Below are 25,271 nucleotides of genomic sequence, written 5' to 3'. Positions count from 1 at the left end.
CTTAATTTTGCCATATGACGGCCCTTTAAGTGGGCTTTAATACCCGGGGTGTGGAGCAGAGCCTGTATTTTGACTGCTGTGATTGGCACTCATGATTGGGAGCCTGTTCCGCTGGCTCCTGATCAGAGGCCTTGCCCCTGTAAGGTGAAGAACACTAACTTTTTTTTCTTATACTGAAATATCAGTGGCACCCTGAAATGTAGAGGTAAGTGAGGCTGCGGTGTCCTGGACAGAAAGATGCTGCAATTTTGCAGATTACTGCCCTGCGCCGCTGCTCACCCGAAAGCTGCATTCACGTGTGAGCAGTGCTCATGGAAACAATTTGTTTTCTATGTGCCCTTGCAGAATTCTGTGTTTTTTTTTATATAAAAATAATAGTATTGCATAGCTGGTGTATGTATGAATTGAGCCGTTCGTGTTCGGACTGTAAAATTGTTTTACCACTTCCTTCTTTTTAAAACTTTTAATCAACCAAAACAAAGAAAATGTCTAAACTTAAGACCTTATCAATTTGCATTTATTTACTGGATGTTGTTCAGTCACCGTTTTTGATAGAAACTGACAAGCCGTATGTTAATTAGCGGAGGGTGTACTAATGAGGATGTTAATTTTTAAATAATATGGAAAAAGAACGAGTTACTGTATTGTAATCAGAAATCATATGCATTTACTAACCTATTTAGGCACCTATACCTGCTGTACCTCCAATTTCACAATAGGATTTTTATATTGAAATCCACTTCTTGATGACTTATAGTAAGTAAACCTAAAGAAGTGAATACTGTCTGTTAATTAGTGCAAAAGACAGCTTCTTGCATTAATATGTGGCGTTAATTAACAGGAAGACTGATGTTGTGTTGTAATTACCACCAATATTTTTGGCCTACTGAGTGATTGAAGGTGAGTAGATGAGAATTGACTAATCGGTTTAACGTTATCGCTTCTCTTCTTGCAGGAATATGGATCGACTGCTGAGGCTTGGGGGTGGTATGCCTGGACTTGGTCAGGTCAGTTTGATATTTTATTTTTTATCTATTTTTTTATTTTGTATTGATAAACTTTGTTTAAAGATGCTACATTTATTTAAAGTCCATCTTTCCATCTATTAAATTCTCTGCTCTTGTTTTAACTTTGGATAGTAAAACATTTTTTTTCTTTCTGCTAATAAATACCTTATACAGGTATTTGCAATGAGAATTTCCCCCAACGCCATTTTGAAGGAGGCGGAGCGTCCATCATTCATTTATCATCCAATCATGTGCAAGTGAAAAGGCTTTTTTTAATTGTCCTTGCACATGATTGTGTAAGCTCTGGTTCATATTTCCTAAGTGAACAGTAAGTTAGTCTTTAGTAATTCAACCCCCAAAGTGTTTGTGTCTCTCCAGCCAAAAATTGACAAACTATCTTTAGCAAGGTTTCTACAGCATGTGCTGAAATCTTCTAGTTTGACATCCTTATATTACATATTGGTTTTGTGTGTGGATCCTGCTGTTGTCTTGCAAATCCACTTATTTCCTGTTCTAGTCAAACAACTGGAATCGGTCGCTATTTAAATGGCTGATCTCCCTGGCCTTGTCTAAACCTGGAAGCAACATGCTGTCATTATGCATTTAAAACCCTCAGGCATGCCCAATTCTCCTTCCATTGTCCATGACTCTGCTCTGACACCGCTTAAGCTGCCCATACATTAGTCCTTTTTTTTTTTTTTTTTTTTTTCAATTAGTAGGCTGAATGGAAAAAAAAACTGACCCGATTCCCTCATCCATGTATTTGACAGGGGGTGAGGGAATCCTCCCTGCTGTGTCTTTGTATCCTGATAGTGGGGAGACTTCCCTGCCATCAAAATACACTGATCAATGCTGCAGGCTAAAGCCTGTAGCACTGATCGTTCAGCTAAAATGCATCCAACAGGGTGGTTGAACAGAAGTCAATATATCGATCGACTTCTGTTCCACCACAGTAACTATTCGTGGATCAAAACTCAGCCGGTTCTTACTAAACCAGACAAATTTTGATCCATTTATGGCCGACTTTAGTCTGTCAGTCGGATACAGCTCCTCCCCTGCTGATTCCTTAATTGGCTTAGAAGATGGGACAGAATCCGGGGGGAAGTAGACAAGGTCTCGGTGCCACTTCTGGTCCCGATTTCAGTGCTTGTGGGGGGGGGGGGGGGGGTAAAGGCAGGCAGTTTATCAGTGTTTACTGTAATCATTGAAGGAACACAGGCTGAGGATTAGCGGTCATGTGACCGCAAACCAAAGCTGCAATAAATTGTACTTTTTTCGGTGCTTTTTATTAAAACCACTTCTGAAGGTGTCTTTGTGGTTCTCTGAATTTTCATGTACTTTAATTCTGTATTTTGTGCATTTACACCTAAGTTGTAGCTCCTCCTTTCCCCAACCTCCCCTGATAGTCTTATACTCCTCACCTGTCTCTGATCCAGCAAGAAATAGCTGATGAGGTTGCACAGCCGTTTCTTAAAATATTCTGAGCCAGGCCTGCCCAAGTGATGTGCACTCTCTATTTAGTCTTCTATAGAGTCCATGCAGTATATCCTACAATCCCTTCATAGGATTAATTGAAATATGAACAGCTGTTTGGTGCAAAAACGGGACTCTTGTAGTCCTGTAGAAAGTCTAAAGCCCCGTACACATGGGCCGAATGCCAGGCGTCATTGGCCGGATCAAAAAAGCAGCGGCGGATATTCGGCCTGTGTATGTGCCAGCTGGCTCGTCAGAAGCTGGCCATTTGGCTAGCTTCTGTTGGACAAGCATGCTGGAAAACCAGCAGCCAACCGGCTCCTGATCAGTGCTCGGCCAGTGGGCAGGACACAACAGCCCAGCGGGGGAGATCGGATTGGAGCTGACAAAACGCTAGTGTGTGCCAGGCTGTAGGCTGGCCATACATTTTATACAATTTTCTTGTACAGGTTTCCTTTAGATTTACCAAAACCATATAATATGAGGTCAAACTTAAACACTTTCTAATTGTATGCAATCAGACAGGCCCTTGCACAACATAGTTGAAGGTAAATCTGAAGGAAATTGAGCTAGTATTATAACACCAGCACAATATTGACAACAAGCTCAAGGCAGCTGCACTCTCTCAATGCAGGCATTGTAAGAGGCAAATGGTATAAAGTGCTGACGTCAAAAGAACTGCTCGCCCCTACGCGTGCATACAGGTTTCGTCTTTAAATTGGACATCATCAGGACGAGGCGAGCGGTTCTCTTGGCTCTCTGGGTCCATACATGGATAGCATCGACTTTTGCCTTCTGAGTGGCGACCAGCTGCAGTTATAATTTACAGGCAGATGATTTTTTTGTGTTGATGTGCTTTTAATGCTTTATACACATGTTGAGCTCCAACTGGTCTTGTGTAAAAAGAAACAGCATTAAGGACACCTAGCCACACACAGCGGAGCTGTGGAAAGTTTTCTTTTGATCTATTTTGTCATAGGTCATAAGAGGTCATCTACATGTGGACCCATTGGGGTTGGGGCACAGCGCACATGGAGTAAATTAAAGTGGAAAAACACTACGCTTTTATTTAGGTGCACTGGCATCAATCATTAGAGGATGTGATCTATACACCAATCAATTTTTTTTTCATTGAAAACTTTGCATTACTTATCACATAGCCCCCCCCCCCCCTGCTGAGTGCCCCCAGAGCAAGCAGCTTGTTATATGGAGGCACTCAAGTAGGCTCTCTCTCGAGGTGCTGCTCTGCATGTCCATTCACACACACACAAACAACCATGGCTTGGCCCCTCCTCATTGGCTCACTGCCTATCTCAGGCAATGAGAAGGGAGATTTCCCGTAGAGCCGGGGGTCTTGGTCACATCGCGATGGTGCTCAGCTAAGTGGGTGGGCTGCAAGGTTTTTTCCTTCATGAATTAAATGCATGATGGTAAAAAAAAAAACACTTTATATGCACTTTAACATTAAGTAAAGCTGTGGAAGTTAACATGTAACAAAAGAGACAGAAAAAACACCCAAATCAGCCTTTCCCAACAGGGGTACCTTGGCAAAATGCTTAAAAACTGCCCAAAAATTGTATAGAAGCCATTGTGTGCATGAAACCTGCCTTTTAGTTACACAAAGCCACATGTTTTCATTGTATACATTACAATCTTCTAGCTGCCAACCTTTTAACATGTCCTACATATATTGATGTTCCTGCATTATGTAAAGCTATCGGAATAATTTTACATTTTAGAATGGGGCGCCTCAAGACTATCTTTTTTTCCCAAAACATCGAACTTTTAACATTTAAACCCGGTTCTTACTAGGAGCGAATTATATTGATTAAAATAATAGATGTTTTAAAAATTAGTACTTTTTTTTTTATTTATTTTTTGCTGCATTTTTTGTTTAATACATGAACTTTGGCCCTCAAACCTAAAATCTCTGAGAAAAACAGCGACTGTGAAGAATGAAATGTGTAAGCTGTTTGCACCAACTGGCACAAAATAGGATTGTGTTGGCTCACATCTGCTTGCCTAACTCAAAACGTTTGCTGGGCAGATGATGTATGAAATGACCAGCTGATGTGTGTACCTCTGATCTTTGTCTATTTCCTCGACCTTTGTGCTGGGACGTCTCCAGACAAGTTTTTTTAAATTTTTTCTCACCTTGCACACACACAATCTGACTACCGTTACAAGTTCTCAATGCGCATTTTAATGATGTCATAATTAACTTCCTTAATTCCAGCTTCTGTCATCTGTCTTTCTTGAAATGTGAGAAAATGTGTCTGAAAGGTCGCCATATGGGCTTTATACAATTGATTAGGCTGAAAAATTAGCAAAATGGTAATTTTTTTTTGCTCCTGTAGCGCAAATCATATGCGTGACGTATACAGTGCAACAAATAACACTTTCCTGCCCTGTTTATAGTTAATGATTCTAACTAAAATGGTAATGGCAAATGGTGACATGTCCGGGGCATCTATTATATTTTGACATTGAATTGAATTCACGATGTTGCTCAGCAGTGGGTTTGGTGCCAGTCCTTGTGACAAAGTTCTTGAGTACACAGCTAGTTCATAAGTCTGATGTGTACTCTTGTAAACAGAACCTGTTGCACAATACCCATGAATCTGGAAATGTAATCCTATTTCGAATACAGTGACTTCTTTATATATATATATATATATATATATATATATATATACACTTATTAGGTACAAAATAATGGCACAAAACGTGATATCGTATATCAAGACAAATACAGTACAGTAAAACCTTCTTTTGAGAGCGTTTTGCTACATTTTATGACCATTTATTCATAGGTCTTTCAGTTTATAGTCCATATAAAAAGATTACAGCAATGTGATAGGTTGTGTAACCACAAAGTGTCCATCCACAATTGGAAACCTCCACAAGGGGATTAGAAGCAAAATCCAGCAGGAGCTACAGAGTATAAAAGAAAGTAGAGAGGCACCTTTAAGTGTAGCAATATGGTTACTTTTAATGAAGATACAACATTTAGCAACTCACATGGTTGATGGTTAAGAGGCACATCTAAGTATGCAGGCATCCGGGGTAACGCTGTCCACTTAGACCAGGGATCTCCAAACCTTTCAAACCAAGGGCCAGTTTATTATTTGTCGGCCTTTAGGAGGGCCGGATTGTTGCCAGCGAGGGGCAGAAAATATCCCGAGCCCAGCACCAATAAGAATATGGCCTCAAGATTGGTGGCCAGTAGGAGGAATGGTAGTGCCCCTATTAGTAAGAGGAATAGTATCCCATAATTGCTAAGGTATCAGTGGAAACAATGATGGCTCCTTGTTGGTGTCAGTGGAAGGAATAATGCCCCAAGGGCCAGATAAAGGCTAGCACATCTGGCCCTCGGGCCGCAGTTTGGAGACCCCTGACTTAGAACATCCTCAGCACCGCCGGCTTTTTCCGCTGTCCGTCTGCAATCATGACCGGGAAGATTACCCTGAAAGCGAGGTTTGAAGCGCTCGTGGAGTGCAGCGTGGAAGGGATGACATCGAAGGCGGTGCGGAGGATGGTCTATGTGGACAGCCTGTTTTAATCAGTTGCTAAATGTTGGACCTTCATTAAATGTAACCATATTGCTACACTTAGGCTGGCCATACATGGTCGAATTGTTCTGACCTGACACTACTTGTATATCAAGACATCACTTGTGTCAAGTCAAATTTTATTTAAAAATTTAGCTTGTCTTGCAAAACGCTCTTAAATCAAGGTTTTACTGTGTATGTAAAACTTATGTAGGGAGATTGGTTTCATCTCCTGTGTATAATCTGAGGCTGTTCCCCCTCACTGGGCATATGTGAGGGTTTACATCCACTTTACATGAATTCTGAACGATCCAAGAAGCATCTCCAACTGATGTCATCAAAGTAGGCCCTCGCTGTGCTACAGACAACAGTCACTTGCACTTTCCTTTTGAGGTGTGTAATCTATTACAGAATAGGCACCTATACACCTAAAATACATGATCGGCAAGAGGGCAATAGGAACGTACTTCCACAAACATGTGCTATGTACCTCTCACTCCCCTTCTTGGGTCACAAATCGCATTCAGACATCCAAGGTATATTTGATTCTAGTTAACGGCCGTGTAAAATGTTTATACTTTAGACTTTGTGTTTTGAGAGGCAGCAAGAAAGGGCATTCCAGGATCCTGAGATAAGACAATAGGGGGGGGGGGGGGGAGTGAAAAAGGCAACCAAACGGGTAGGTTGTGCTTCCTATATGCCTTTCAGAGTTTCATTGGCAATTTTTGAACGGAGTGTAGGTTTAGCCTTGTAAATTAAGTAATGTCACTTTAAGTTGAATTTGTGTTAGCAGTGTCATGCTCTTTGATTCAGAGTCATAGTAAACTTGCATGGCAATAGCCAGTAGATTTCCTCAGCCTAGTTGCCAATTATCTATCATGTTCTCCCATCTGTGAGTATGTTTTATCAGATGGGATAGTTGGGATACTTCCAGGATAGGGCATCATGGATGGCACTCGAACCCTTATCACTTGGAAAGTGAATTCCCGAGCCTGGGCCCTGTCATTAATCATAAAAATTAATAAATAAATCAAACGTGTTTTCTACAGTTTGTTAGAGCACAGTCATAATATATATGCAGACCTGTAAGACCTGTCAGTTGCACAAGACCATTTTCTCATCTGCTTTTGACTGGGGAAAAAAATATTCCTTGTCATGCTTGTTAAGCAAGTGATTTGATTATTAAAGAGAGCAAATTGTTCTGCGAACAGCTCTGTTCACAAAGAGTTTTCCAAAGCTGTCATTATATTAGTAAAAGTAAAAACACCATTCAAACATGGCTAAATTTAGACTTTATCACAAGCAATGCTCAGTGAATCATAAATACAGTTTGAAATGACATATACTGTATCTGGCTTTTTGGGGCTGATGTAATTTCTTTTTAAAGTATTACTCAACCCACAACAGTAAAATCAGTGTGTATATGCAGTAAAGCATGCTTGTTATGCTAAATGTGGAACCTAAGGGGTTAATCCTCTGCATTGTGTAAAAAGGCTGTTTGATCCTGTATGCACAGATTTTCCTCCTCTTCCACGGACTCCAAAACATGTCCAGATAAGACTGAGTTCCCAAAGTCAGGTTGCACATGCTCAGTTTGTGTTTTGCTAGAGCATTTTTGTTTACTTGGGAGAGTACATGTAATCGGCACTGTCCAGACAAGAGGGTCAGGGGTCCTGCATCCTGATAGGACAGCCAGTGCGGTAATAAAACTCCTCCTACAAGCTTTAACCAGGTACTGATATAAGTCACAAGACTGCTATATACTGCTGATGAGAAAAGGTATTTAGCAGTTTATATTTGCTAAAATAATTGCATTTCCATGTTCTGTGTACTGTGGGAGACCAGATATAATGGATGCCGGGTCCTGGGTTTGGTAACACTTTAAGCTGAACTACAGGGAAACTGGTAATACATAGCCAAGATACATATAAGGAAGCGGTTTGTAACTGCCATATGATTTGTATTTTTTTTATTATTCAGTTCTTACACGGCCCAGTCTGACACAGCAGAAGGTTCAGGTCTCTTCCTCACCCCCCAGCTTGTGGTTGGAAAGAAGCAGCAGACTGATGAGCTCATCTTTGTCACTCTGCTCACTTTTCCCATCGGTATGTCCACAGTTATCCCAAGGGCACTGCAGCACATAATACCGCTCTGTGTGCTGCTTTTCCCTCTCCCAGTTTGAGCTCTGCTGTATAGTGGAATGAAAAATGATGATGCCAAGTTAAATTCAGGAACTTAATCTGTGTGTTTATAAAAGAAAATACTATATTGAGGTATTAATGATATTGATCTCCTCCATTAGTTTGTATCTTGCATATCTTTTATGAAGGGTAGTAGAGCAGTGTTGTACTTTGTCTAATTTGGAAAGTGACTTTGTTGTGTACTACAGCCGACCCAAGAGATAAAAGTAGGCATAGCTTCTCTATCTAAATGCACTAGGAACCTCCATACTTTAAAATGTCCACTTTTAACAAGCCTTCAATAAAGTGCCTTCCCTCCGGCCTTTTTGTTTCTCAAACGAGGGTACAACACATCTCTCTCTCTCAGCAACTTTACAGATGTCGGTTACACTTTTTTTCGTCATGAAATATCTTTACTAACATGCAGCTGCTATAGCTAGTCATAAAGCAGTGATCACTAAATGGCGGACTGCGGTCCGAAATCAGACCGAATGACAGTCCTGTCTGGACTGTGGCCGTGCCGACTAGCAGTTGTGTGTCTATTCCCAGATCTTCCGCCTGGCTGGCGCTATCCTCCTCCCAGCTGACTGGGGCGGAAAATCCTGCAGATATGCACAGTGTTGGAGTCTTCAAGTTAACAAGCGCTTGTTAACATAAGTTTGGCAGCCCCCACCCTCCGTCAAGATCTGCAGGACCTTTCACCCCTGCCCCCACCTGCTGTAAGTATGGTGCCAGGCGGGAGACCTGGATGGGACAGCCAGGCTGATACCTCTGCCCTGATGTGCAGGGGAGACTGGAAATGAAATGGGCACTGTGATAAGGTACACTATGACGTGAATGGGACTGCAGTGTAATGGAACGTTATGATGTGTAAAGGGACACTATGACGTGAATGGTACTGCAGTGTAATAGAGCGTTATGATGTGTAAGGGGACACTATGACGTGAAGAGGGTTGCAATATAATAAGGTGCCATGACGTGAAAGGGAATTAGACCATTTGAGACTGCTGTGAAGCGGGTCTGTGATGTAAAGGGGAAGCTTAATGCGTTCTAGTGCAAATATGAGATTTTGAACCTGCTGCAGGAAAAGTTTCACTAGTTTTCTTTGCTGAAGTTGAGAAAGTTCCCACTGGGGACACAGAAAGCAAAGTGACAGTAATCACCATAATAGGAGAGGGGGAATTCTTCCCAACAGTAAAAACCAACACTTCGCTACTCGACTCAAAGCTAAAAAAATTATTGGGTTGAGTTGCACTTCATTTATTGCCAAGTATGGATTTGGAGCACAAAATTGGTGTTTCATTTTGGCCCACCCCCTCCCGCATGTTGCTATTGGCCTATTTGTAATGAGTAGCCTTACTGACCAATAGGAATTTAAAGGATGGGGTGAGGCAGCCTTCAACCTATTAAGGAAGTGCTGAAATAGGCATCTCACAGTGCTTGTGGGTTCGGGACACTACCAGCATCAGATATGTAAAGGTATGGATGGGTGGGGTCTCCTTTGTACCAATGCTGTTTTTAATTTTGTTTTTATTAAATCTCGCCAAGTCATGTCAAATGGCTAGTATTTTGTAGCAGCTAAAAATGGTTTCCATTATAAAAAGACTAAAAATGAAAACCTTTTGGGCTAAAAAAATTGACACTGGTCTGTTCAGCTCTGAGGATCTCTACGTACTAGTAATTTGTTTTTGTTTTTTGTGTTCCATTATGTTGATAAACAACATAGTACAGAGATCATTCGTCAGATATGGTTACATATAGCAAAAGTAACAAGGTATTATGAATGTGAGATTCAGCATGTGTTCTCAACCAGATAGTACATGGTGTCAAATAGCATTAAGGCCTGGTTCACACTGGTACAACATGGGATCTGACCTGTGAGAGCACAAGTAGCATGACCTGTCAATTCCAATGTTTTTCCTACGAGAGCTGTCTTAAAGCAGAGTTCCGGCCACAATTTCACTTTTTAAATATAAATACCCCCTGTAATACACAAGCTTAATGTATTCCAGTAAAGTTAGTCTGTAAACTAAGGTCCGTTTTTGTTAGGTTGTTACAGCATTTAGACACTTTATAAAATAGAAATTGACTGGGGCCATCTTAAGTGCGGGCATCATGAAGCCAGACTGTATGACTTCCTGGATTTCAGCCTTGCAAATCTCGCACATGCTCAGTGCTGCACAAGCAGTGTCAGATCAGGTTTCAGCACCTGTGCTGTCCAAGTCACATGATTTTTTGAGACTGGGGAGTGCACAGACTCCTGGAAAGTTACACCCACTACATTCCCAGGAGTCTGTGCGGTGTAGGTTAGGAAGCATTAAGCACCTAGGTGCAGGAAGTGGGAAGATTAACTATTCTGCCTAGCAACAACACTTTGTAGGCATCTAAAAAAAAAAAAAAAAAAAAAATTCGTAAAGGACTAATGACATTTTTTTAAAACTACTGATGTAATGTTATATTTATGGGTGGAACTCCACTTTAACTGATCCAACATAAGTTGCTCCGATTTTAGAAAAGGTTCCTGCACTACTTTGGTCTGACTTTAAAAAGACTTTATTGTCATAAAGTGTAAAAAGTCGCATTAGGTCGGATTAAATCACTGCAGTTGCAGGGCAAAGTCGGATCGGAAGTCGCACAACTTTTGTGTTGGAGCAGTGTCAACCTGGGCTTAGAGGGACATGTGCCCAAATATATACAACCATAACATAGTAAAGAGAATCCAATAAGTGTTGTGTTAGTAGGTTGCGCCACCGCAATGGAGTAAGCAGGGGTCAGGGGGAAATTGTCTGGTGGAGGTCCACTGGAGAGTAGAAAGGGAAGAGGGGACAAAAGAGATGAGGGCCAAGGGTAGGGGTGATGAGTATGGTAGGGTGGTGTGATGAGGGGGGTTTCCCGAGAGGTACAAGCCAACCTACCACTCAGCTGTTTGGAAAAAGGTGCAAATCTTGGAGGTGGAACTTATGGTTTAGGCCTGAGGTATATAATTCAGGAATCATTGGCTAGGAATTGACAATGTGGAGACCCATGTTTTTATACAGTATGTATATTTGGCCCATGTTTGGTCACTGACATTCTCATTCATATGCCACAGTGTAACTTTTCATGGGTTTGGAACTTGCTAACATTACCTGAAACATGAAAAAGGTTACTAATATTTGTCTTTTGATTGACGTGCTTGTCCATGGTTTCATCACCCTTTCCCTCTGTTCCCTTTAGGGCTCTTTCACACGGAGCGGATCCGTATTGATCAGCTCCGTTAGCCCGTTTGGCTCAGCGGGGATTCCTCCGTTAATCCCTGCTGAGCTGTCGGCTGACAGGGCAGTCCCCGCACACAGTGCAGAGACCGCCCTGTCTCTCCTCCGCTCTCCCCTATGGGGGATCGGATGAATACGGACCGTCTGTCCGTATTCATCTGATCCGATCCGTCAGACGGAAGAAAAATAGGGTTTTCTTCCGTCTGAAAAACCGGATCCTGACGGAGGCGGGTGATTATGGACGTTAGCGGATACTCTAACGGCCGTGATCCCATAGGGAACCATTGTAAGTCCGTAAACGGACTTATGAAAAGCGGACCGTTCGTCCGCTGGTGTGAAAGGGCCCTTAGACTGGTTGCTACCGTCCTGGGTCTTGTAGCCACTTCTCTGGGTATATTTGCCATGCTGGCATTAGTAGGTTTTACTACCCTGTAGCTATCTCAATAGGGATCAGCCATGGACATCCCTTGATTATGGGCAGTAAAAATAGATGCAGGCATTTATTTATAACTGTTTTTTTTTTTTTTAACAAGCTATTTTATTGCTTAACATGGCCATCTAATGGAGTCTTAAATCATTATATATAACTCTATCTTCTGCCCCTTGTTAGTAAGTAATAATGTCTTTGGATGCATTTTTAGAACTAGGGCTGACCTTCAGCTAGCATTTCCAAGTCTCATTGCTAAGATGGCCAGTAAAACAATTATGGGCAAGCATTGCCTTTAAGATGAAAATATACTTCTGAGGTAAGCTGAATGTAATTCCCCCCCCCCCCCCCCCCCCCCAAGACTGCCAGTTTCATATTCTAGTTTTGTTACAAGAACTAGTAATTGGTGTTAGAGGCTTTCTGACTGGAAGATGATGGGATACGTTTGTCCTCGTTATCCCATGACCACAGGACATCCACTCACAAGAGAGCCACTTATGACATCATTAAAGTCATTAAATATTTATTTTTTCTAATGTCGCACCTTTTTTCTCCCTTGTGTAATGTGCCCATTGTTTGTGACTGCAAAAACACACGCTCCAGATTAAGTCATTAAGTGCATGTTAACAACATATAGACTTGAATGCATATTGCGGTGTAAATGTACAGGTGACAATTCTTGTAAATTGTAGGGGTGAGAGGGTTAAATGTGAGTTCCTTGGTCAGTTTGCAAACAAGGTGCTTTTGTACGGAGTCTGGTAACGAATTGTCATGCACAGTGTTTTGTCCAATAACAGCTTGCCTCATTTGCTGAGCATATTACACTAAGGGCTTGTTTACACTTGCTTCAAAACATGGCTTTGGATACGCTTTGTTAAAGCTTTCTGAACACCAGTAAAAGCCCCTGTTACCAAATAAAATGGTTAGCTTACAGTCCTGTTTACACCTTGCTTTTGCTTGGTGCTTCGGTTGGGCTTCAGTCAAGCTTTGCCATAGACTTCTATGGAGGCTTTGAAGCACCACTAAAGCTACATGGGGCATCATTTTTGAAGCGAAGCTGCAGCAAAGCAAAAACAAGGACTGTAAGCTAACCATTTTATTTAGTGACAGAAGCTTTGACTGGCGTTTAGAGAGCTTTAACAAAGCCTGTCCAAAGCCTTGTTTTTGAAGCAAGTCCAAACTAGCCATTAATGTTTGTTGAAACCAAAGCAAGTGTAAATGAGCCCTAAAGCCCCTTTCACACATGCGGATCCCAGCAGAGGATTTTGGACATCTGCTTGCTAAGTGGGGATTGTATCATGTGTTTTTTTATAATATAAATCACATACTATTTTACAGTCCGCTGCCGCTCCGCATATTTATTCAAAAAAGATAGTTTATAAAGCTATGTCCACACCGTTGTCATTTTGCTTGTGGGCATTGTGAAGCCCACAAGCACTAACCTGGAAGTCTTGGATGGGGAGTGATAATTGGGTAGCGCACGGCATCCTGGGAAATTATGACACACATTTCCCAGGAGCATTAGAGGGAGATGTCAGAATCCTAGGTGATTCCAAAGGCAGATTTTGTGGGACCGCATAGCAACAGGCATTTCCAGACTAGTAAAAAAAAAAGTTTTTTCTTTTTTAGGTCTAATGAGCACAATAATGAAGAGAAAAATTTGGGATGGAAACTCCACTTTAAGCTTTTTAACACTTTTTTTTTTTTTTAACATTAAAGTCAATGAGGGCATGCTTCAAATCTTTAAAACATTCTTCAGCTCCCAAAAGTTTCAGCTCCTTCATACTTTTACCTACAGACACCAAACAAACTTTAAAATGTTCACAAAATCTTCAGCTATCTGGCTATATCTTTTCAGTTTGATATCTTTTTTTTACCGTTTTTGTGAAAAAGCTGTTTAAGTTTAGTGATCATTTCAGGAAATTTTAGTGATTAAACAGTGTCTATGGGCCTGGTTAGAGTGGATGATGTCATCGCTACAGCACAGAGCTTTAAAAAAATGATCTTCATTCCTTCTCTATAAATTGCTCTAGCGCCCACAAGATCTACTTGTCATACACAATTTATACATCAAAACATAGGTATTTTTGTCTTGTTTCAGGCAATGGGCTGGTTGAGCTTCCAAATGACAAGAGTTCTACACTTTCTTCCATTGACTGTCCTGTATAAAATTCTTCAGATTTAGACATTAATGGCTTTGTGTTGTTGTTTTGAGGGTTCAGCAAATTTACACTGTTATACAAACTGTACACTCACTACTTTACTCTGTAGCAAAGTGTAATTTGTCACATGAAAAGATTTACACAAATGCGAGGGTTGTACTTACTTTTGTGACATACTGTATGTGATCTCCCGCACACCGAGGGGTATACTTACTTTTGTGAGATGCTGTGTGTGTATATATATATATATTGTTGTCTATAAGTGGTTACATCGCAGCAATGAAGGATTTTTGTATTTGAAACTTTAATGTAAATCTAGGCAGTTGAGGGGGTGTAATATTCCCGCTGGGTGGAATATGTGATCCCCTTGCTTTCAATATCGCCCCAATCGAGGCGTGATTTTGCCACGATTGTCGCCTGACAAATCGCAGGACTACTTTTGGGAAACGGGCGTCCTGTCATTTTTGTTTGTGCGATTTGTCAGGTGACCATATTGTCCCATGATTGGGGCATCATTGAAAGTAACGGGATCCCAATCGTGTCGCACGTTTTGCGGAAATTCTGGAAATTGCAGTAATTCCGCCCGCGATCCTTAACGCCTAGGTGTGATCGCAGCCAAAGCTAAGCGTCTATCAGTTTCTGGGTTCACCTTCTATAGATTCTGGGGGAACATTTTCTTCCTCAAACATTCCACACATTCTCTTTATTCTTCCACCGCTAATATATACTCGGCATTGATTGTATAGCGCTTTTCTGTCTGAGGACTCCAAGTATTGGAGATGGCGTTGGCCGGGAATCGAACCCGGGTCATCTGCTTAGAAAGCAGCTATGCTCACCACTGCACCACCAACGCAAAGGTGGCATGTCTTTGTAGTGTGGGAGGAGTACCCGGAAGAAACCCACGCAAGCACAGGGAGAACATGCAAACTCCATGCAGATAGTGTCCTGATCAGAATCTGAAACGGACCCCAGTGCTGCAAGGCTAACCCCTAAGCCTCTGTGCTGCCCATTTATGGCCTCTGTTCTCTAAGGCCCGCCCCCGTTTAGTGGGGTAAATCGCTTATCATATGACGTCCACTCTGAGGGAGGGTTCCTGCCGATGTCATTTTACAATGACTCTGTAGGGAAAGTGTTAAACATACAACATAATCTATTTTTGACGATTTTAAAATCCATATAAATTACAGGTAAAACAGGGGAATTGCATTCCGGGAAAATAAGGATATGTATGCATACATAAAAAAAACACATGAAAAACGCATAGTACACCAGACATAAAGGAAGTTAAAAACAGGGGAATCTTTATCAGGGGGGAATAAGAATATGCATACACGTATGTATGCATACATAAACGCATTAAAAAATGCATAGTACACCAAACATAGAGGACGACGAACATTATAGAGGATTGCTTTATACAATGGCACTAATTTCAAAATCTACATGCCTGAGATAGCAAAAAATTTAGGGATAGAATACCCTGGTGGTAAGGGTTTTTCTTTTAACTTACTTGGTGCCACTTTACCTTTTATGTTAGGGGCCTTTCTATAGGCAAATTTGGGCTTTTTTTGGTAAATCGGAGACATGGTGTTTAACCTGCAACAATAAGGGCCAATGTTGCCGCACGATGCCCTCCATCTGTCTGTGGCGGGAGTGAAATTGAGGAATAAACCGTATATAATTTTTAGGCTTCATTTCCATGGACATTTTTACAGCCACTTTTTTTTTGCCTTTTTTACAGCTTAAAAACGCCTGTCCATGGTTTTTTTATTTTTTATTTTTTTTGAGCTGGAGCTCAAAAACGCTGCGGTAACGTTTTTGCGCGTTTTTTAATGTATGGCGTTTTTACAGCTCTAAGGCTGGAGCTTCAGAACGCACTGGTCCTGTTTTTTTTTTTGCAGCTTAAAAACAGCTCAGCCATCTACAGATCAAAAACGTCATGGTGGGCATGAGGCCATAGACTAACATGGAGAGCCGTTTTTAAGCTGCAAAAAAAGCTCAGAAAAGTGGCTGTAAAAACGTCCATGGAAATGAAGCCTTATTGTTAATGTCGGCTTGGATCTTAGGACGTGATGGAATAGACGTATCTTTATAAAAGGAATAGGCTGTTTTTACAATATCGGCTGGGAATTCTTGATCAAGGAATTTTTTCTTCCAAGATCTTACTTTGAATCTCATAATCGGTATCCCTAGTGCAGTTCTTTTTCAATCTACAATACTGGCTTTTAGGTATATTGTTAAGCCACTGAGGATGATGGCAACTTTTATAATTGAGAAATGAATTACTCGCCGTAGGCTTAGTAAAATTCTTGGCATGTATGTCCTTCCCAATAAAGAAAAGCTCCAGATCAAGAAAGGCCAACTGGTGTTCGTCTATGACTGAGGTGAAATTAAGACCCATATTATTATTGTTACAGTGAGCAAAAAAAAAAACAGAGACTGAGGTTACACTGCCATCCCAGATAATGATTACATTGGAGGATGGCAGTGTATCCTCAGTCTCTGATTTTGTTGCTCACTGTAACAATAATAATATCCAGCACTATTGTGTCTCCTGAACACTCACAGCACAAGTTGGCTGTTATCTAGTGGACTTCCCTGGAAGCTTTACCATCAGACTGGGACTGCCCTGTCACTGGAACATCTTCTGCCACATGCCTGTTTCATCCACCATCTTGTAAGTGTTTTTAACCCCTTTAGAGGATATTAAGGCCCCTTTCACACTGGGCGTTATTCGAGCAAAGCCTCATCTGCAATCCCAATATGCTGGTAAAGCACCGCTAAGACCCTAACATTTTAGGGCGTTTTGCAGTGCCTCAGTGTGAAAGGGTAAGGCGTTTTTTACAGCGCTTTCAATTAATTTCAATGGAGAGGGGTGTTTTTGGAGCGTTTTTTTCTGCGCCCAAAAGCTGCTCCAAAGATGCTGCTTGCAGGACTCGGTGTGAAAGGGTCCATTGAGATGCATGGAGAGCGTTTTATGAGCGTTTTAATAGCGCTATTTTTAACGCTAAAACACTGTAAAAACGCTTCAGTGTGAAAGGGGTCTAAAAGTTTTATACGTCTGCACTTATAGGCGCTTTGTTTGTTTTTCTGTTTCCATTAGAGATTGCTTGTCTCCCTGAGTGCTGACTAAAGTGTGTGAAGATTTGCTACCCTCTCCAACACAGACTTTGGCTCCATTCACATTGTAACGCTGCGTACGCGGCGTATTTTGCCGCGATTAGTTTTACTTTTTTTTTTTTTTTAACAAAGAATTTACATTGATGTCTATGGCCTAACGCCAATGCCGCCTGAAAAAAAGGGTCCGGGACTTGTTTTCAGGCAGCAGGCGTACGGCGTTTATGAGATGTGAACCATCTCATAGACCTCAATGGAAATTCTCCCCTCCAGCGGCACGAGCGTCGCGCTTCAGGCGTTTTGTCGCCTAGGTGTGAATGCAGCCTTTATCTGTCAGGATTCAAATGCTTGGAGCGCCCTGGATATACACATTTTTCTAGATCTACTGTACATGGGCATACTTTTCAGTAAGCCAACATTTCTGTTTTACTTTTTTTTTTTTTGTGGCCTTGTGTAATATTCAAATACTGAACTGATATATAATATAAAAATTTAACTTTTTGATGATCAAACTTTTTTTTTATATTCACCTGTATGTTCTGTAGAGACTTAGGGGCCGAAAGGATGAGCCACAGATCAGATGGGTACCAAAAATTAGACCCTTCCGGAAATGGTGGATTCTGTACATTTTTCAGTTGACCATTTATTAGATCACAGCAGAGATTGATGGCAGGGGGACCAGGAAAGGTCACCGTTAGATTATTTTGTTGCAGGGGGCTCTCTTGTTCCAAATGGATTTTTAGCAACTGTCACTTTAAGGTTTTCATTTGTGGACCATTAAAATGCTGAGGAAAGTTCCATGGCGTGCCACACATATAAAGACATTTTAAGAACCTTGCAATTTAAAATGAAAACAATAAAATATTTGTACCTTTTTTGTGCTTGAATTGTCTTTATACCACCCTTATTACTTGTAATTACTGTTATGACTTTCTAGTTAATTTTCTGTCTTTGGCAGTTGAGCCTCAAACGGGTTAAATCAGCAGGAACAAATTCATTTCCACTTTAATGACCTAGCCTTGCTGGGCTTGGACAATGGGGAACACGCTTCTGACTTGTACTCCTATTGCCAATTAACACCTCCTAGAACAGGTTGCCGCGGCTCGGCACTGAAGCAGACGCTATAGCTGTAGTTTACATGCAGCTTGTTTTTCACACTAGTTGTTTAATGCTCTCAAAATTAAAGTATTAAAAGGTTGCTTCTCAAGTATGGAATAAACAGTCTTTAACAACTATATGTCTACGATTTCCATCTATTTTATTTACATCTCCTAGCAATATCTGTTATGTTGTGACGGCAATATAAAAATTAGAATCCTATGAACATTATATAGGAAATGCAGCAGGTGCGGGTAGCCTACAGCCAGCTAGTTGTTGTTGAGCAACTGTCAAGTCCTAGCAAAATGGCAACTTTTGGTTCCTGTGCAGCTGGAGTAGTGTGGATTGCTCAGCACAAAAATTTGGTATACCATAGTTTAAATTGTATATTTAAAAATATATAGGAACACAGCAATGCAAAGTTATGGAGTGTTAGCAGGAAATGTTTTGTTCCATGTCCTGCTGTCTTTTATTCTTTGCGCTTAGAGATTAAAACAGAACAATGCTTGGAGGGAGTAAAATGTTGAACGGAAGTAGATGTAGGTCATGAAAAAATGGGGTTGCCCAACAGTCATTTATTTTTGGGGTGAACAATTAAATGCAGAATTCAGGAGCCAGCCTGTGTTTTAGGGGGATCATGCTCTTCTGTTGACAGAAGTGATGTATCAGAGTTTGGCATGAGATGTAATTTATTAGTCACACAGGCTTACTAGTTTCTATGGTTTGTCAATACACGCACTGGCTATACACCAGTATTATTCTCTGCTATGTAGCGTGTTTCATTGTTTTTAATAAAATATATTGCACCCCTTCAATTTCCCAATCTTCTTCAAGCTCTTCTAAAAGCAACAAAACCATAGTGGATTGACTGACAATGCCCATTAGATCTTCGTAGATGCTAGAAGGCAATACAATGTGCAAACAAGATCTGACCATCCTTGGGTGCCCTGATCCACCAAACCAGTGGCTTGTGTGCAGCAGCCCCCCTCGGTACCCCTAATACTTACCTGAGGTCCCTCTCTGTCCAGAAATGTCCACAAGTGTCTCAGCTGTCCGAGATTCTCCCTCCTGAGTGGCTGAGACACAGCAGCGGCGCCATTGGCGGCTGCTGCTCTCAAGCAAAGTCGACTAGCCAATCAGAGGGGATAGGGCCGGGTCGGGGCTCCGTGTCTGAATGGACACACAGAGCTGTAACTCGGCTAGGGTGCCCCAATAGCAAGCTGCTTACCATGGGGGCACTGAACAGAAGGGATGGGCAAGGATCATAGAGGGACCCGAGAAGGAGACTAACTGGGCTGCTCTGTGCAAATCCACTGTAACATAGCAGGTAGGTATAACAAGTTTGTTTATTTTATAGGTTAAACGACTTTACAATCACTTTTAAGTCAGAAGGTTAAAGCAGTAGTAAATCGCTGTTTTTTTTTTTTTTTAATACCTGCAAAGCAATGCCATAATATGCTAGTATGCATGGCATACTAGCACATTATGTGAAACTTACCCTAAAGCCCCCCAGCAACGTGCTGTCACCACTGAAGGCGCTTCCATCTCCACCCAGTCTTCCTTCTGGGTTCACGGACTCCGGCTGAGTGGCTGGAGGAGCGATAAAGTTACTCCCGCGCATTCACGTGGGAGTCGCCGTTCAAAGCGCAGGACTCTGAAGGGAACAGCGCACCAGTGATAGCGCCATCTGCATCCAAAGTAAATATCTCCCAAACGGTACACGTTTAGGAGATATTTACTGTACCTATAGGTAAACCTTAATATAGGATTACCTATATGTTAAAGTCATGCATGGGAGTTAACTCCCACTTTAGTCCTCCAGGCTGGTCTCTGTTGCAGGTATACCTATGTAAAACATTAAAAATAAGTGGCATTGCTGTTTCAAATCCAGAAACGCACTCTCTCGCCCCGCTCTGCACGTGCTCAGTTGCTTTCCATTTTTCAGGACTGTGCCGACAATGTAGAGGCCATTCTGTCAACAGTCTAAATATTTACTGCTGCTCATAGACTCTGGGTTTCAGCAAAATGGCATCCTTCGACAAGAAACGTGAACAATGCTGAGCACACTAAAAAATGTGCTGAAAAACTCGGATTATACTCGAGTATATACGGTATGCTGTACATCTGTGAAATGCACATTTCCTCCATGTTTCATCCCTTTAAAGACTCTGCAAGTACTAGGTCCGTGTGAGTACTATAGCTGTGGTGCAGGCGTCATTTGATTTATGTTCAAGTTCTTAAAAATACATTTTGATCTGCCAAAAAATGAGTTCCATGCCTTGCAGGATGAGAACGCAGTGACTTTTCTGTATTTAAATTGCAAAAAAAATGTGTCGCTTCTACCCAGTAGTCTGTTTCTAAACTACTGAATCCCATCCCCTCCTCCTCTCATCTTTACAACATAGGGAGGGAATTGTTTTTTGTAGTCCAGGATAAGAACTGGGAGGGCTGATTAGATTCCTTTTTGTTGTTGGGGGTTAAATGCACTTTAAGCTCTACTGCAGTTTGCCTCATTGTATAAGCCAATTAATGTTCATCGACACCTAAGCAAACGTGAACAGGCGCTATAAAAAGAAAAAAAAAAAATGTTCTCTTTAAACCCACTGTGAATAAAAACAGGAAAATGTCTATTATTTTAGCCCTTGTTAATATGTAATACTTTCTAGGCGTATTTACTGCAAACAGTTCAGCCTCTCATTACAGTTTTCTTATCAGTCGTTTTGACTCTCGTTTAATCAGCAGGTATTTAATAAACCTGGCTAAGTAAGTGATAGAACTTCACACTGACAGGAAGGTGAAGTAAACCGGCTAATAGTGTTAATAAATTTGCTAAAAGGCCTGAGCAGATAACACATTAGGTTTGTGCTGTTACCATCTCAAATGCCTTTTGTAGCACTTTGTCAACAAGTACTGTCCATGTGAAAAAACAGCCAGCACAAGGTTTCCAGCGTAGCGTTACCAGAACCCGGCTTCCTAATGACATCCTCTCAAGAAATGAGCTTACCTTTTTCACTGTGTTATGTTTTAGGCTTGACACATGCTTTTCTCACCTGCTTGTTGTTTGTCATCAAAAGTCTATAGTAGTCATCTGGGTTGAGCTTGAGCAAATATATTAAGAAATTATGTTTTATCTTTCTGTATACTGCATAACTGTGTGTATGTATATAATTATCTCACAAAAGTCAGTACACCCCTCACATTTTTGTAAATATTTTATTATATCTTTTCATGTGACAACACTGAAGAAATGACACTTTGCTACAATGTAAAGTAGTGAGTGTACAGCTTGTATAACAGTGTAAATTTGCTGTCCCCTCAAAATAACTCAACACACAGCCATTGGTGTCTAAACCACTGGCAACAAAAGTGAGTACACCCCTAAGTGAAAGTGTCCAAATTGGGCCCAAAGTGTCAATATTTTGTGTGGCCACGATTATTTTCCAGCACTGCCTTAAAGCGGAGGTTCACCCTAAAAAACAACCATGTACCATCCCATCCAGCATACTAGCGTCAGCTACAGTATGCCTTTTTTTTTGCGCTGTACTTACCGTTTAATCCTTCAGTTTAGTTTCAGACTCCTGCGGGGGGTATAGGCGTTCATATGAAGAGGGGAACATGATTGACGTCTGGCTATGGCGCGTCACGCGTTCCGAAAATAGCCGGAGTAGGACTTCACGGTGCTATACGGCGCCTGCGCACAGACTAGGAACTGACTGCGCAGGTGCTGTATATATCCAAGTCCTATTTCGGCTATTTTCGGAACGCGTGATGCGCCATTGCCGGACGTCAATCATGTTCCCCTCTTCATAGGAACGCCTATTTCCCCGCCGGAGTCGGGTTCTAGTTCACACCATGCTGTCAGTTTCCGGTGCAGAAACTGACCGCATGGTGTGAACTAGAGTCAACAATAGCCATTGGTATGCATGGAAAACACTGTGCATGCATTTTGTGCAGAAAAAAAGCACACTGAACTGCTTCTGGTGTGAACTGCCCCTTGGGCTCCATGCACACTGGGCTTAAAAAAAAAAGGTCTGTTCTCTCTGAGTAAAAAAAAACACTCATATAGAGCATTTTTCGTACAAATTACAATTGAGTACCTTCTAAAGGCAGAACACAAAACTCCTGTAGAAGCAGTGTTCTTTTTAAGCCAGTCTGTATGGAGCCTAAAAGTATATTTATGATCACAGCATGCACTTTCATTGTAGAACATCAGCATTGTAATAAAATACAAACGTTATTTTTGACAATCTATCATTCAAAAATCTAATTTATGTTGTGGGTTCTGCCTGTCTGATGGACATCTTTCCACAGCATCCTGGACTCTCTGCATGCTCTACAGCTTTTCCTCTGCTGCAGGTGGCTGAACCCATGTAAATGCCGCCATTTCTACACTGCCCAGGTGCAGAGTACGGCCTCCCATAGACACAAATTGCTATGTGCTTCTGTACTATGGCTTGAGCGGGTGTTATCATAAACATGAGTATAGCATACGGGAGTGTGGAAACAAAATATAGTGAGTTTACTAATTATTTTTTTCCGCATACGACTAACTATACACGAATGTGATGGCACTGGCGTATTCCTTAAGCCTCATACACACGATCGGCCTTCCATCGGACAAATCTGGTTTTGTCCGAAGGGCGTTGGCTGTGAACTTGTTCTGCATACAGAAGGCAGAACTTTTTCAGCCAACATACACAAAACTACATGTTTTTTTCTGCTCTTTTGTTACACCCTTTGGGCAACTTCTGCTAATGTCTGATGGTTCAGAGCATGCGTGTTTATACTTTGGATTTTTGTCCGGATTTGTGTACACACGGTCGGATAATCTGATGGAATACATTAGTTGTCGGACAATTTGTGAGCATGGCTATCCAACATTTGTTGTCGGAAATTCCGACAACAATTGTCCAATGGAGCATACAGACGGTTGGACTATCCGTCAAAACACGTGCATCAGACAATTGTCGGAATATCCGCACCTGAGCTTCCTGGGCAGGGAAAAAAAGCCTTGATCAGGCTCAGCTGCCCACATGCAGGAGGCCTTTAGGCAATTTGTGCATTCACTCCATATCATCTACAACCCCCTTATCTTATCCTAATAACGACTTATTTGTCTAATATTCTAGTGCAACAATTTTTTTCTTTAGTTGCATTTACACACACACACACACACACACACACTTTTTCCCCCACCCACAATAAGAGAGCCCCAAACTTCTGGTCTATTTTCCATCGCAGTCCTGGGGTACTGAATTGGGGCCTGGCACAGCAGAGCTTGAAATGACTTTCCCTAGCAATTACATTATCATGATATCATCATTATCCTGGGCTGTGAGTTAGTGGAAGCCCGGGCTAAGACGCTCCAGGCTTCAGATTGTTTCTACCTCCTGAGTGAAGGCTGTGATTATTGCCCTGCAGGCAGGTCACTTCACTGGCTAACACTTTTAGACAGTTAAAGGCAGATTGTAGCGGCTATACTTTTTTTGAGTTAAATCAGTCAGGCTGATTTTCAAGTGTCTGGGAACTGACCTTTTTCCAGAAAGGTGGAAGAATTTACTTTTGTTCTCATTTTATTAGCTTTATATATTTTTATGCTACTCCGTTTTGGCTAAAAAATAAAATATGTATTTTTTTTTTTTCTGGCCCCCAACAGTTTTGTGTACCTGAATTGGGAACTGATTAATTTTTGGAGGGAATAAATATACATGTATGGAAACATTTACAAGGATGATTGATAGAGAACTTAGAATCCAGTTGGTTCTTTCTAGGAGCAATTTGTACAGGAGTATGTGAATCTATAGGTAGAAAGAAATGGGTGGAAGGAGTATTGGGAACATATAGCTATGCGATTTGCATGATGGGCACCCAGGCATTGGTTTCAAGCAAAAGCACTGTGAGGTGAAGAAACATTCCACCTGCTTTCTCCATGGTTCATTTTGGGCTGTAATTGTATACACTGAATCATAACATGTAAAAATGTAATGTAATGTAATGTAAAGTGTAATGTAAAATGTAAAAATGTTCCACTCTGTGCCTCCTGAAATTGCCAGGGTTGGCAGAGAAAACGGCTAAAGCTAAACCCCAAAAAGATGTAAGGCACAATCTATCGCTGCTATACATTTAATAATAATTCCTTGGTAAAATAACACTTATGTACAGAAGCCCCCCTTAATACATACCTGAGCCCCATCTCGATCCAGCACCGTGGTGCTACAGCAGTGGCTCTCCTTACTGGCTAAGGGCCCTTTCACACGGGGCGGATCAGTAATGATCCGCCTGCGTGTGTCTGTATAGCTCAGCGGGGATCCTCCGTGAAATCGCCGCTGAGCTGGCAGCTGACAGGGCGGTCCCCGCACACTGTGCAGGGACCGCCCTGTCTTTTCTCCGCTCTCCCCTATGGGGAATCAGATGAACACGGACCGTATGTCCGTGTTCATCCGATCCGGCAGACGGAAGAAAAATAGGGTTTTCTTCCGTCCGAAAATGCGGATCTTTGCGGAGGCGGACAAATTATGGGTGTCAGCGGATGGTCATCCGCTGACACCCGTAATCACATAGGCACCCATGTATGTCCCGTTTTTCATCCGCAACGGACGGATGAAAATGCGGACATACGGTCCGTACGTGAGAAAGGGCCCTTAGACAGCAGTGGAAGTCATTCACTCCTGCTACTGTCAATCACAGCCAGTGTGCCAATGAGAAGAGAGCGGGGGTGGGACAAGCCATGCTTTGGGTGTGTGTAAATTGACACCTAGGGCAGCGACTTGAGATCGAGTCTGCTTGGGTGCCCCCATAGCAAGCTGCTTGCTTTTGAGGGCACTCAGCTGGAGGGAAGGGCCTGGAGTGCTATTGGGGGACCCGAGAAGAGGAGGATCAGGGCTGCTGTGTGCAAAGCCATTGCACGAAGCAGGCAAGTATGACATGTTTGTTGTTTATTTTTAAAAAGTGCCTTTTTAGTATCACTTTTAAGATATTTATACATTTTTTTTATATTTAGGT

The 25,271-nt window shown here is 41.7% G+C and overlaps 1 protein-coding gene and 1 non-coding gene across 3 annotated transcripts in view; one reads left to right on the top strand and one right to left on the bottom strand.

The window, feature by feature from the left end:
- Positions 1–25,271, top strand: part of PSMD14 (proteasome 26S subunit, non-ATPase 14) — a 126,116-nt gene that overhangs the window by 15,087 nt on the left and 85,758 nt on the right. For both annotated transcript variants that reach the window (XM_040357873.1, XM_040357872.1), the window contains one exon: positions 956–1,007. In XM_040357873.1, coding sequence (XP_040213807.1) covers positions 960–1,007 — 48 coding nt within the window. In that variant the 5' untranslated portion in view covers positions 956–959. The remainder of the gene's footprint in view (positions 1–955; positions 1,008–25,271) is intronic.
- TRNAR-UCU lies at positions 14,836–14,907 on the bottom strand. Its single transcript has one exon. It is a non-coding gene; the product is annotated as a tRNA-Arg (tRNA).

Source organism: Rana temporaria, chromosome 6 (assembly GCF_905171775.1).
Source record: "Rana temporaria chromosome 6, aRanTem1.1, whole genome shotgun sequence".
Classification (NCBI taxonomy): domain Eukaryota; kingdom Metazoa; phylum Chordata; class Amphibia; order Anura; family Ranidae; genus Rana; species Rana temporaria.
The sequence above is the reverse complement of the archived record's forward strand: the minus strand, read 5'-3'. Positions and strand labels throughout refer to the sequence as shown.